At 38.1% G+C, this 14188-nt stretch overlaps 1 protein-coding gene across 1 annotated transcript in view; it reads left to right on the top strand.

The window, feature by feature from the left end:
• The window catches only part of LOC148349446 (protein turtle homolog B-like), a 71481-nt gene that overhangs the window by 16115 nt on the left and 41178 nt on the right, over positions 1-14188 (top strand). Inside the window, exons 3-7 of the mRNA XM_088320413.1 lie at positions 2159-2305; positions 3541-3692; positions 5233-5350; positions 10093-10234; positions 10436-10581. Of these exons, the coding sequence (XP_088176539.1) occupies positions 2159-2305; positions 3541-3692; positions 5233-5350; positions 10093-10234; positions 10436-10581 (705 nt within the window). The remainder of the gene's footprint in view (positions 1-2158; positions 2306-3540; positions 3693-5232; positions 5351-10092; positions 10235-10435; positions 10582-14188) is intronic.

Raw genomic sequence — 14188 nt, forward strand, 5'->3', positions numbered from 1 at the left:
GCTTCAATGTTTTCCACCAGCTTTATTGAAATGCCATGATTTGTATTTGTGCTATGCATTTCCTCAAGAGCGCCGCTCGCTATGAAAATCGAGCTGCCCTTCTCTATCTCCGAGCGCCCTCAGCAAACTCAGTTTATGCCCGAATGTTTGAGTGACAGGAAGACTTTTAGCACCTCTCCCTACTTGGTCTGCTGTTCCATCCTGCCTCCCAGCAGAAGTGAGGGCCAAATCTATGCGCACACCCATACCAGAAGCTCGATAAACTGCAAGCTCAGTGTGGTGTAGACGTTTTTTTCATTCAGAGAAAAGGACCGTGCATACCTGTCAACTACAATACATTTTCTCTGGATTTTATTTGTTTTTTGATCATTTCAAATTGTGTACGCTGTCTTACAATTATTGGACGGAAAAAAACGCTCTTGTAATATAATAGAAATATTTCTATGGATTTTGTATACTGCAAAAATGTCTAAAATCTTTGTGCTGTGTTTATTGTAATTATAAACTAGCTCATGGCATTAGGGTTCAATTATTCAACGATCATGACATTTCCATGCAAAAAGTATTAGTATCTAATGGATGGGCAGGGCACATGTATGATGCGGCAGGGGAAAACCAGTGAAAACTGTGGGGCCCTGCTGTTTAACAGAAGAGTGTGTTGTGTCACCCTGACTCAAGTGACAAAACCGCTTTCTCGTGTCCCGTTTCGTCTGGAGGGACGAAATCATGATGAATTTGGGTGCCGAGGTGCTTAACTCGTTTGGGTGTTTGGACATTTGGGCTGGCCATGGTCCAAAAAAATGTGTTTGTGGTTTTTTGCTACTTTTCCCCTTTTTTATTTTCTTTGTTTTGTATGTGTTTGTCTTGCTGTCTGTCACCCCTCTGGAGGGATATGACCAGGGTAGATAGATAGATAGTTAAACTAGCTCAAGGGGTTACGGTTCAATTATTCAACAATCATGACATTTTTATGCAAAAAGTATTAGTATCATCATACATGAAGCTTTTTAAATTTTGCCCTTTCCACCAGATCGATGCGTTTGAATTTTTCTTTCTGAGAGCATGCCCCCGGACCCGCTTAGATTGTCCACCCACGGGGGCCTCACAAAATTCTATGGGAAACACTGTACTTTCTATACAGGTACTTATGTCCTGTCCTTATATCATAAACACTGCGCTCTGCTGATGAGAAGATGTGAGCCCTACTCAAGCTGACAGGTTTCATTTTGTATTTATGGCCCAAGTCAGTTTTGCACTTTGATGTTAATGCTGCTGCAGTGCTGCTCAGAAAAAGGGTGGCACACACAAATGTGACATAGAACTGTAACACACACTCTGCCTCCTCAGTTATTTATATTCCAGCTATTTGAAGCTCTAGTTGCTTCTTAATATTCTCTTGCCGTATTTCATCTTTTGACTTTTTTTGTTGAGACACGTTTGCCTCTCTAATTTACATCAAAGTACCCGACGATGAGAGGCCGTTTGACAAGTATTTGCTCTCACATATAACGTCATATTCTTGCACATGCACAACTAAACACTCTTACATACACAGTCATATCCATGCACAAACACTACTATACCCTCTCATGCATAGCACTATGCATGAGAGGGTATAGTATCGTTCTCAGACACATACTTCTACACTCTCACATATTCTATTATATTGTCTCATGCATACTATTATACTGGTAGCTCCAGTTTGATGTCGAACTGTACAACTTCAGATCAATGTGCATCGCCATGGTTACCAAAAGTACCCCAGGTAAACCAACACTGAGATGTGAGGTGATCATAACACCAGGTGTGAAAAACCCTTATAGTGATAGTAATTTTAATTGTGAGTGAAATACAACAGTAGTCTGTACCAGAGTCTATAGTAGTTGGTGTGTTGGTAAAGGAGTATGTGTTTGGGAGTACGCTAATATGTGTGTGAGCGTATAGTAGTATGTGTGTGACTGTCAAACTATAATCGTGTGTGTATAAGAGTAAAGTAGTATATGTGAGAGAGTATAGTAGTGGGTATGACTGTGTCTGTATGGGAGTATGGTTGTGCATGTGTAAGAGTATGATATTGAATGTGAGAGCAAGTATGATTTACTTCTCAATTGGCCTCTCATAGCCGTCTGCCATCTTGATTTTATGTGTTTTTCTCTAGGCCGGGCCAGTCTATACGGCAAGTCGTCCCTGCGGATAGAAAATATTCGTTCAAATGACCAAGGCTGGTATGAGTGTAAGGTGCTGATGCTGGAGAAGCAGTTTGATACTTTCCACAATGGCAGTTGGGTCTATCTAACTGTCAATGGTAAGAAAAATCTGAGCAATTAAAAAGTTATTTGTTTTTTTTCTTTTGCGAATCGAGCAAAACAATTTAACGAATACTTAAAGGTGGGGTGTGTTGTTAGCCTTGTTCTTAAAAAGTAAAAAGGTTAATATCTTCTCAAATAAGTGTGTGTTAACAATGTCCAACTGAGTTGAGTTCAAAGAGCCCTTATGCTTTATTTTCCACTGTACCTATCTGCTTTTATCTCTTTTTTTCAGCGCTGTTCGGGGTAAAACACATTCGGTTTGAGCAATAGGGGCTTGCGGGGATGCTGGAGACTGATCTCATGCTTGTCCCCGCATTTTTTCCCCCATTTGCTTTTAGTGAAGCATGAAAATGTTGAAAGTAAGAAAAGGCCTGCTTCAGATAGAGTTCAAATGCCATCCCAAAAAATGTAAAAATGAAATCAGCATCAGCTGGTGATCAGCTTTTCTTTTCGCTTTTTCTGACATTCCACAATTTAATTATTGTATTTATTTTCAATCTAACGAGACACTAAAGCTACGAGCTGTGGCGTTTGTTTTGGTGGCCATTTGCGCAAGGGCTGTTAAACTGACTGGCAGCTTACACCACCCTGTCAAAGTCGTGCACACACGTCTTGCAAACTTTCCCTAGCCTTAATTGTCTAGTGCCATTAAAACCTGCTTCTGATTGGCCGGCGCTGTTAAACCACAAAATGTGAGAATTCTTGTTGGCCAAACACTCCATCACTCGAATAAAAAACTGGAACTATGAATCCTTGAAAAAATGTGCAGTGTTTTGCGGTTACACTCTCGAACCATGTCACCTCGCGATATCGATTAGTTTTCGGTTAATCGTGCTGCCCTACTAGATGTTACTGTGTTGTGTGGTGCAAGCAAGGCCAGTGTTTTAGAGTACAGCGTTGTGGTATTCTGCCGGACAAACATGTCAGGGCCCTTAGTGGGATTTCACTGTGTAAAAGAAATCCATATTTCTCTATTATTTTTTAATAACATTGTTGTTTTAGTTCATGTATTTTTGCCTAGTATTCAAACCAATTTTTTTACTAAATGAAAGTGTTTTGTACAACTAGAGGCACTCTCCATTATATATTACACATTGTCCCTTTAAGGACACCTCAAATAATAATAATAATAATAATAATAATTGGAAATGGATGTGAATTTTGTGATGCAATTTTTACATATTCAACACTTTATTGATGTTTTAATCTTTGCTTTTTCTCAACCTTTTAGCTCCTCCTACATTCACAGATACGCCACCTCAGTATGTTGAAGCCAAGGAGGGAGGAAGCATTGTTTTGACCTGCATCGCTTTTGGCAATCCCAAACCTTCAGTCAGCTGGTTTCGGGACGGCAACCTTCTGGTCACTAGTGCCAAGTATAAGGTATGCATACACTATGTATCATGATTGAAAACATCAACAAACAAACACCTATAAGTAGTATTCGTAAAAATACACAAAAATAAAAAATAAGTGGACGTGAACATCTACCGAAATTCCGGACTACATGCCGCTACTTTTTTTCTACATTTAAACACTTTGGCTGAGAATATGACGCAACTTTGTCCACAGCTGTCTATCTTAATCAACTAGCACAACAATTGAATTTGCATTAGTATGTACGCAGAGTACAAAAACAAAATTCTCAAAACAAAACTCAATGGACCGTACTGACTAATATTCAGAAGCTTTTACAATTGCAACAGCTTGTACACACACATGCTGATCTTAATCTCTCCCATCCCTTGCCCACATGACAAAGTCATAGAGAGGGGACCAAATTTTACTACTGCAGGGCTGGGTCTTCTCCTTTTCTCCTTACAAGTTCAAAATCCATTGATGTCATCTCTCCATAAATTGAGTATCTTATTTATAAACTTATCAGTAGTCTTCCAATAGATAAAATGAAGTTGTTACAACCAACGCAAAAATGTATCATAAATTATCTGCACTTAAAGGTGTAAGAAAAATTAAATAAGAGATGACAAGGAAAGACCAAAAAGAAGCAACAAAATGTTGTCAAAAAGCGATTAAAGAGTCAAAGAAATACACCAAAATATAGGGAACTAAAGATAATTTTCCGTATTTTCTGAACTATAAGGCGCACTCAAAAACCCTAATTTGGCCAGAAATTGAAAGTGTGCCTCATATACCGCATATTGCGTTAGATAATATTGGTATTGCATTCAGTAATAAGTATGCTTTACCAAACGAGGTTTTACAGGATTCTTCCATATACTTGCATAATGAATGCAACCAGAACCAAACCAGAGAAGTGGTGAGAGTGCATACACTTACCACTAAGTTCAGTTAACAGATGATAAGGCATTTAGATCTTATCTCATTATCACCCTATTATTACCGTGCCAGAAACACTGATTTGCATAGTGCAATCTGATGCACTTCTCCGCCTCTTCACCAACAAATGTTAGAGAATGGAGAAAACAGATGTCTTAAACAAAATACTATATGAGCTCTTTTACGTACATATACACATTAAACCGAGAGGTTATTGACGCACAGGTGATTAAGTGGAGAGACTCTTTAACATATAAGAATCCACTTTGCAAATCAGTGTTTTGGGGACCCTGTGAGTAAAAATAGTGTGATAATAAGATAAGCTATAATGCGTTTTCGAAGGCAACCTGTACCACTGGTGGTGTAGTGGTAAAGTGTCGCCACACTCACTGCTATTACATAAGGTTCATTCAGATTGCATACTCCTTTGCAATTTTTGCATTAATATATACTGTAAGTGTATAAAGAGCCCAACGGTTTTACTCAAAGGCACACAATAGCGCTAACTGTTGTCTCAATTTAATGCTCCTTATAGTCTAGCGCAGCTTATGTTGAGAAAAATACGGTAATTATTCCATTGGAGTGAAGAAAAATCCTGACAGTAAAAAATTGGTTGTGTGTACAGGTATTTGATGGAAGTCTGACAGTGCTGTCAATTGCCCGGGAGGATCGCGGTGCCTATACGTGTCGAGCCTTTAGTCTCCAAGGAGAGGCCGTACACACAACACGCTTGCTAGTGCAAGGTGGGTCGCTACTTTCTTTTCACTATTTAATACTTGTTTTATGCATTTTTTTCTCTCTAAAAAGTTTCTTTTTTCGTAAAGAAAAATTTATGCACCATTCCTTACCCGTTTAATGTTACAAAAGTATAGGTACCATGCCCACTGCCTGAAGATAGCTTGGTGGGAGAAGAAGCATAGTAGAAAATAGATGTATGGATTAAAATGATCTCATTAGTGATTATGTCAACTTCTGTCAATTGCAACTCATAACATTAGGGTTATAAGTAATAGTGTGAAGTCATTACAAAATTGCCAAGTCATAATGAAGATTTTTTTTTTCATTAACTGTGCTATTTGTTCTAAAAATGGCCACTGCCAAAATTCTGAATGCCTCTTTGTTCTGTTTTTAAATCGACAAGATAAAAAATATTTCACAGCTTTGTCGACAAAGTAGAGGAAAAGCTTAAAACGTCATGAATGGAAAAACACTTGATTCACCTTAAGCTTTGAATTAAATGTCTGTTTTTGCACCTGAAGCAATCTATCAAGCTGCTATTTGCAACGATGGAAAAACTCTGAATGAATAATTCAGTTATTCAGAAATGATATAAGCAAACACTTTTACACTTCAAGAAACTGTAACTCTGAAACTTTGATCTGTTCAGCTTTGCTAATAAAAAGCTGAGGGTGGTTTTTTATACCTGATTAAAGTTTTACATTGTGGCAACAAATGCAATGACTAGCCAAACCAAACAGGGAAATGTGAAAATTATTTTTAATCACGGTTCACGCATCACAGATCCCTTAAATGTGCTGACCAGAATTTGGAACTTTTCTACTCGCTGACGCCCTATTTTGGCTTAAGTCATCTTTGCAGCCTCTGTCAAGATCTTTATATTGCTTGTGCATTTCTTAGATGCGCTATAATAAACTATTCCTCTTTGTTTTATTATCTTTTTGGGGGTTTTGGTTTGCGTTTGAACTGGACTTGACTTCCTACTTTCACCATTTTAGTGCAACAGTAGCAAAATTTTGCGGTGACGAGCTTAAAGTAACTTGCAACTCAGGCTTGCACTTAAAGGGATCATTTGTAAAAATATTTAGTAACTTATATCAATTGTCTTTTATAATAGTGAGCTCATTTAGTGGCAACATGGCGTGACCACAAGAATGGAAGAATCACAACGATGACGTGGTTTCAGTCAAACGCATGTCTTAGCTATAGCAATACACATAGCAACTTGGGACAAGAATGTTTACTTTGGACCAAGGGAAAGTGTCCATTCCATGAGAAGTGAACGTTTTCTGCCATGGCTGAAAGTTGTGCCAGGTAACGTGTACAAGGCACCATGAATTGTGTGCAAGACATATTTGTGTTTTTTTGTTTTGCATGTTCAATAGTGTTTTTTGTCGACTTGGTCTTATATTTGAGTTCAAAAGCATTGAAAAAGTCTTAAAAAAGTCTTGAATTTTACTTGGTTAAAACTGTATGAACACTGAAAAAGGTATGTCAGAAATTTGAAATGTTCTTACTCTCTGTCACCATCTCCTGACTCAAAGTACAAAAGTCAATTCCATTGAAGTTGGGAAAAAGTTTAAAATGTCAGTAAAATTAGAATAGAATGACTTGCAAACCTTTTCTAACCCATATTTAAATGAATACACCACAAAGACAAGATTATCCATGTTCAAACTCATAAACTTTATTTCCATAAGCAAATAATGATAAACTTAGAATTTTATAATTGCAACAAGTGCCAAAGTAGTTGGGAAAGGGGCTTCTTCACCATTGTGTTACATCACCTTTCCTTTTAATAACACTCAATAAACGTTTAGGAAGTGAGGAGACTAGTTGTTGAATCGTTGATAGTGGAATCCTTTCCCATTCTTGCTTTATGTACAGCTTCAGCTGTTCAACAGTCCGGGGTCTCCTTTGTCTTATTCTGCGCTTTATAATGCGCCACACATTTTCAATGGGAGACAGGTCAGGACTGCAGGCAGGCCAGTCAAGCACCCGCACCCTCTTACTACGAAGCCACGCTGTCGTGAGACGTGCAGTGTGTGGCTTGGCATTATCCTGCTGGAAGAAGCAAGGGCGCCCATGGTAAAGATTCTGTTTGGATGGCAACATACTTTGTTTCAAAACCTGAATGTACTTTTCTGCATTAATGGTGCCTTCACAGATGTGCAGGTTACCCATTCCTTGGCCACTCATGCACCCCCATACCATCACAGATGCTGGCTTTTGCACTTTGCGTGCATAACAGTCTGGGTGGTTCTGTTCTTCTTTGGACCGGAGGACACGACGTCCACAATTTCCAAACACAATTTGGAAAACTGACTCATCAGACCACAGAACACTTTTCCACTTTGTATCAGTCCATTTTAGATGGGCTCGGGCCCAGAGAACCCTGCGGCGTTTCTGGATGTTGTTGATGAATGGCTTACGCTTTGCAACATAAAGTTTTAACCCACACTTACGGATATAGCGTCGAACTGTATTGACTGACAGTGGTTTTCCAAAGTGTTCCTGAGCCCATGTGGTGATGTCCTTTACACATTGATGTCGGTTCTTAATGCAGTACCGCTTGAGGGCTCGGAGGTCACGGGCATTCAATAATGGTTTACGGCCATGCCGTTTACGCACAGTGATTTCTCCAGATTCCCTGAACCTTTTCACAATATTATGGACTGTAGATGATGATATCCCTAAATTCCTTGCAATTGTACTTTGAGGAATGTTGTTTTTAAACTGTTCAACAATTTGCTCACGCAGTTGTTCACAAAGAGGTGAACCTCGCCCCATCCTTGCATGTGAATGACTTAGCTTGTTCGGGTCTCCCTTTTTTATACCCAGTAACAACTCTCACCTGTTGCTAATTCATCTGTTCACCTGCAAATAGTTGGTTGATTTCCATTCATCCACTTTCTGAGTAGTTATTGACACCTGTCCCAACTATTTTGGCACGTGTTGCTGTCATCAAATTACAGAGTTGATGATTTTCTCCCAAAACAATAAAGTTTATGAGTGAAGACAATAAATATGTTGTCTTTGCTGTGCATTCATTTAAATATGGGTTGAAAAGAATTTGCAATTTACTTGGATCAATTTTTATTTGCAATTAACACACTTTCCCAACTTCATTGGAATTGAGTTTTGTATTAATCCCAGCTCATTCATCAGGTACTGGCATTTCTTAGATGCGCTCAAATAAACTCTTCTCTTTTATCTTTGTTGGAGTTTGGGTTGGTGTTTGGACTGGACTTGAAACAGGCCTTTATTTCCTTTTAATAGTGTCATGCTACACAAAAACTGTGCATAACGTCACCTAGAATAAATGACTGTCTCTATTTCAAATAAGTAAACATTATTCTTGACTTAAGACAAAAGAAAATTCTGCCTTATTGTGTAAATTGTGCCCGATATGTGTACCCGAAATATCAATATTCTTTAGACTATACAAATCCAGTAGCCTGAAATGTGCCAGTATGTTAAGTTGACCGGCTGGTATAGTTAATACTAGAGATGGATTAATAGAATTCCCTCTTGGAAAGCCACTGAGCTGCAGATCAACTCGGACTACACTGCCAGCAAATCTCCAACACTCATTTGGGTCCAAATAGGGCAGGTTGGCACACATTGGCCAAATACCCACAAAAACACACAGACAAACACAACACACAAACACATAAACAAATTGCTTTTCTGGCTAAAGGGGCTGCAGACCCTGCCTGTAAATGGACCAGAATGTGGACCACAGCTCAAAAATGACATATGGGACTAGCAATCTGACTGAATTGGGGTAACAGTTTTAGAGACAAATATGTTGTATGGATACCCGTATGTAGACAGTCAGCCATACTGGATAGGTCCAACAGACGTGGTTCGATGTTATCATGGGTCTACATGTCTACATCTATGTTATTGGCGGTTCAAATGAAAGTGGAAGAATCCAGGCATATTTTTTTCATCCTCCTGCTATAGTTAGTTCTCAGGGGGAGAGAAGTAAGGAAATGTCAGTGAAGATGCAATAAACATGCTTACAGAGCCTTAGCAGAGCAGCCCTAACACCCAAATCGTATCTGTCTGTTCTGAGTATTTCGTAAACGGTAGGTGATCAGGGACACAAAGTTGATTTAGAACATACAATATGGTTAAAGTCACAACATGAAGTTCTGTTTTTCCCCAAGAGGCTTGACAATGATATGAATCTATCTGGCATCAAGTATCACTTGAAAAATTGTCATAAATCTTTATTGAGGGGACCATTATGATGATACTGAAATAGGACAAAACAAATATTTGTATGTGCTTTTATTAATCCATTTGAGTTTTTGCACCTTGTTTTTAAACCATTATTTAGGACAACAATGAGCCTTCACGATTTTAATTACCTACGGGAAAGAGACACATTTTAAGTGGTATATTTCTTGATATTGAACACAGGCTCTGGCATTTTGAATATTTTATGTTTTTTGTTAAACTTTACACAGTGAAATAAAATGTGCTGAGAGCAGATTTAGCGGTTTTGTTGAATTTTGTCTTATATGTATATGGTGTGGCTCTCCTCAAAAAATTGTTTGCTTTCATGGCTCTTTAAGTCAAAAAGGTTCTGGACCCCGGAACTATACCAACGTTGTTTCACTGTCCAAACAAAAACATCAAAAAATACATTTTATATAGGGTGTTTTTGGACTTGACATTGTAGTTTGAGCAATATAGTCGAGTATATTCCTTTACTGTTTTCCCTGTCTTTCACCAGGCCCTCCCTTCATTGTGTTGCCGCCAGAAAACATTACAGTGAACATTTCACAAGACGCCTTCTTCACTTGCCAGGCGGAGGCCTACCCCCGGAACTTGACCTACACCTGGTTCTGGGAGGAAGACAATGTCTTTTTCAAAAAGTAAGACTCTGAGAGGTTCAGTTTTAATACATCGCATCATCCATATGTAGCGAATGTTGAGTTTAATTATTTGTTAAAGTTAAATACATGAATTTGCCCTTCTATACCAACTATGCTATAAATATCCAGCACAATTTGGATGTTATTCTAGAAAGCGATGTCAATCTTATGCGGTCATTTATTTTCCTTCTTACCTTTCAGTGACCTAAAGCGCAGAGTCAGTGTTCTGATCGATGGCTCCCTTATTATTGCTCAAATCAAGCCAGAGGATGCTGGCAAATACACTTGTGCTCCAAGCAACAGCCTTGGCCTACCACCAACTGCCTCTGCTTACCTGACTGTGCAATGTGAGTCGTGACCCCTCTTTTGGTTTTATACTGTACTTAAGGGTTGTGTCCTTATCTTCAAAATATTCAACTTGCTGATTTCATCTTCTGGCTAAAATAAACATTGCAGCCTCTTTCAATCTCATTGTGTTGCAAATGCAAGTATGTGAAATCCTTAGATGCGGTTGAATATACTCTTCCTTTTTATTCTTTTTGGGGGTTTGGGTTCGCATTTTCACTGTAAATGAAACAGGTTTTTTCTTACTTTCACCATTTTCATCTTGAACTAAAATGAAATAGTGAGTATGCCTGTAATATCACTCAACTCCCCCTCATACCCCCATCTCATTTCCTCCTGCATAATGCACTCAGTGGCCGGAACACTTAGGGTAAAACTAAGATAAAAGCAAATAGGCGCGGTGGGGGAAAAATATAAAGGCTCTCCAAACTCAGTGGAGCATTATCAACACATATTTAATAGAGAACATATTTAGTTTAAAATTTTTAAGGACACTTCGAACTATGCACCCCACCTTTCAAGTTGTTTTTTTAAGGAACAAGTGTGCTCCAAAAACTCATGTCACAGACTCTAACATTTTAGGCTAAATCTCCATGGGCAGCGCGTGCGCTGCACAATTCTGAGGTCATGAGATCAAACCTTCCTTTGTGGAGTTTGCATGTTCTCCCCGTGCTTGTGTGATTTCCTCCGGGCCCTCCGGTTTCCTCCTACATTTCCAAAAACATGCATGTCAGTTTAATTGGCCGGTCCAAATTGTCCCTAGGTGTGAATGAGCGAGTGAGTTGTCTTTCTTTGTGTGCCCTGCGACTGGCTGGCAACCAGTTCAGGGTGTCCCCTGCCCACTGCCCGAAGATAGCTGGAATGGGCTCCAGAACCTCCGCGACCCTACTGAGGATAAGCGGTGCAGATAATGACTGGATGGATGGATAATTCTCCATGTCTGTCCCCAGAAGGGCTTTTACAGATAAAAACCTACATAAAATACAAAATATTATAAAACAGCACAATCGCAGAGGCTTCAGGTGGTCACATATCTGACCTTTGAATAAAAAATATTTGGGTAACATACCCTTCTCAAGCATTTAAAAATAAATCCATCGATCTATTTCTGTTTTTTCAGGTTTTTTATTTTCAAGCATAAAATTCACCTCAAAGTTTCACATTTTTTTGTGGGGTCACAAATTATAAAAGGACCCACGATAGTCAAAATCCGCAATGTAGAAAACCTTTATTTATTCATTTTTAAAAATACTCTATTATACATTCAAATCAAAGAACAAACCCTATTTACATGGTCAAAAATTTGTTAAACAATAAAATGTACTGTACTTTATAATTTGTTTTTACAAATCAGTTCTGTGCCGTCAAATCTTTATTTAAAATATGATATTGCTGCTATACTGTATTTTAAATAGGAGTGGAAATTATTTCAGTCCACTACCTTTTTTCTTCAGATGATTTTTTGTTGCTCTCATGTGGATGTTTTTTTGAAAACAAAAATGTGACATAAAAATGCTTTTACTTTCCTTTAGCATGTCGAAAAGTCCAACTTTGTCAGCGATAGAGAGCGTCTTCCTCTGCCTTTCAGAGATTTTGTCGGTTCAGAGCATTTTGTGACACGATGGTTTTTAGAGAAACTCAACATTGAACAGGATTTGCGCTTATTCAGCATAGGTATGTCAAGCTGTTTGTGTACAACCTAGACCACAAGGTTATTCAGGTGCAGCCAGACACAGGCAGATAGGGGCAGGGGTGCTGTTTAGCCGATCATAAATCAGAACACAATGCACGATGAAAACCACCAACAATAATTACTGTCTTGACTTAAGTTTCAATCAGTAAAGTTTTAGTAATTGGGGGAAAAAAGTTTAAAATCTGAAACTGATGAGTTATCTAAAATGTTGCTTTATGAGACTCAGTAAAAGAAATAAGCCAAGATATTTTAAATCTACCCTTCTATCGTTCTTATGTCCTGTGTGCGGTCCTTATAAGAAAACGATTGGACCCCTCAGACAAAATACAAATTCAGTATGATGGGTGGCACCAACATATTGCATGAAAAGTGGGCATTATTGACCTACCTATTGAAAGTTTATTATATTTCTCAAAGCCTAAATTTCGTTTTCTTCTTCATTTTCAAATTTAAAAGCGGGTGGCATCCATCGCTTGGGTGCATTACCGCCCCCCTATAATTAAGGATATTTTTGCTGTTTTGCTGTTTTTTTAGCTAGCTATCTGGCTTCCTACATTTTTAGCTATTTAGCAAGCTATCTAGCTAGCTTTTTACATGTTTTGTATGCTATTTAGCTAACATTTTATCTTTTTTTTGCTACCTATCAAACTAAATTTTGTCCTCCTTTCTAACTAGCTATTTAACTTTGTTTTCAGCTTTATATCTGGCTGTTTGGGTGGCTTTTTATTCTTTCAACTAGCCATCTAGCTCTTTTTAAGTTTTTTTTATCAGTTTTCTTTTCTAGCGAACTCTCAAGCAACTTTAGCTATTTAGCAAGCTATCTAGCTATTCTTTTGCATTTTTTTGCATGCTATCTCGCTTACTTTTTTTTGTGCTAGTTATCAAGCTAAATTTTGGCCTGCTTTCTATCTGGCTATTTCGTTGGTTTTTACTATTTTTGATAGCGATTTAGCTCCCTTTTAGTTTCTTTTTTAATTAGTTTACTTTTCCATGCTAACTATCAAGCAACTATTTAGCTATTTAGCAAGCTTTCTAGTTAGACATATACCTTTTTGTATCCTATGTAGTTAATATTTTTATCATTTTGGCTAGTTATAAAGCATTTTTTTCCTCCTTTCTAGCTAGCTATCCAGTTCTTTTTAGTTTTCTATCTGGTTACTCAGTTGGATTTTCACTCTTTTAGCTAGCGATCTTGTTTTTTTTTTTTTTTTTTTTAGTTTTTTTTACTGGCTTATTAAACAGCTTTTTAGCTATTTAGCAAGCCATCTAGATAGGTTTCTATTTTAAAATGCATATCAAACTGGGTGGCCTTTGTGCTGATTAGTAACAACAAGTAAATCTCACCTTCTAAGAGGTTGGAGATCCCTGCTTGGCAGAATCTTCCTTATGACAATTTTCACACAACCCAGTGCCCCATTATTAAGTTTTGTTTAAGGCATTGTGTCCAATTCTCCCCTTTTCTGTGTTTGCCATGCTGTTTTAAAATTTTTATGTGGTCAGAATGTGTTGCTCCCGTCGCCACTACTCTGGATCGATGCCTGTTACTTTCAACTTCAAAGTGTAAATTTTGAAAAAAAATCAAACAAATTTTTTACAGATTTCTAATCAGAGGTTAGGGTGCGCCTTATACACAACTGCAGAAATCACAACAAATTGGAGCAGAATATCAACAATGTATTTGTCTATACTGACATCGTGGTCGTCATGGCAACTGATATTTTGCATTCCTTATTTGACTCCCTTTTGGGATTAAAACACATTAGTTTGTTTGCTGTGTATGACAGAAGCAAGCAACACAGTCTTGGAAAAGAGGGGATGGGAGGGTGAGAGACGGGATTACATCATTACTGTGATCGCAGGCATGTTTCTCAGTTAGACTACAGAGGGCTCTCCCTCTCACTCCTTCTCTTTTTCTC

This window comes from Urocampus carinirostris, chromosome 17 (assembly GCF_059441175.1).
Source record: "Urocampus carinirostris isolate Australia breed hairy pipefish chromosome 17, RoL_Ucar_1.0, whole genome shotgun sequence".
Taxonomy (NCBI): Eukaryota; Metazoa; Chordata; class Actinopteri; order Syngnathiformes; family Syngnathidae; genus Urocampus; species Urocampus carinirostris.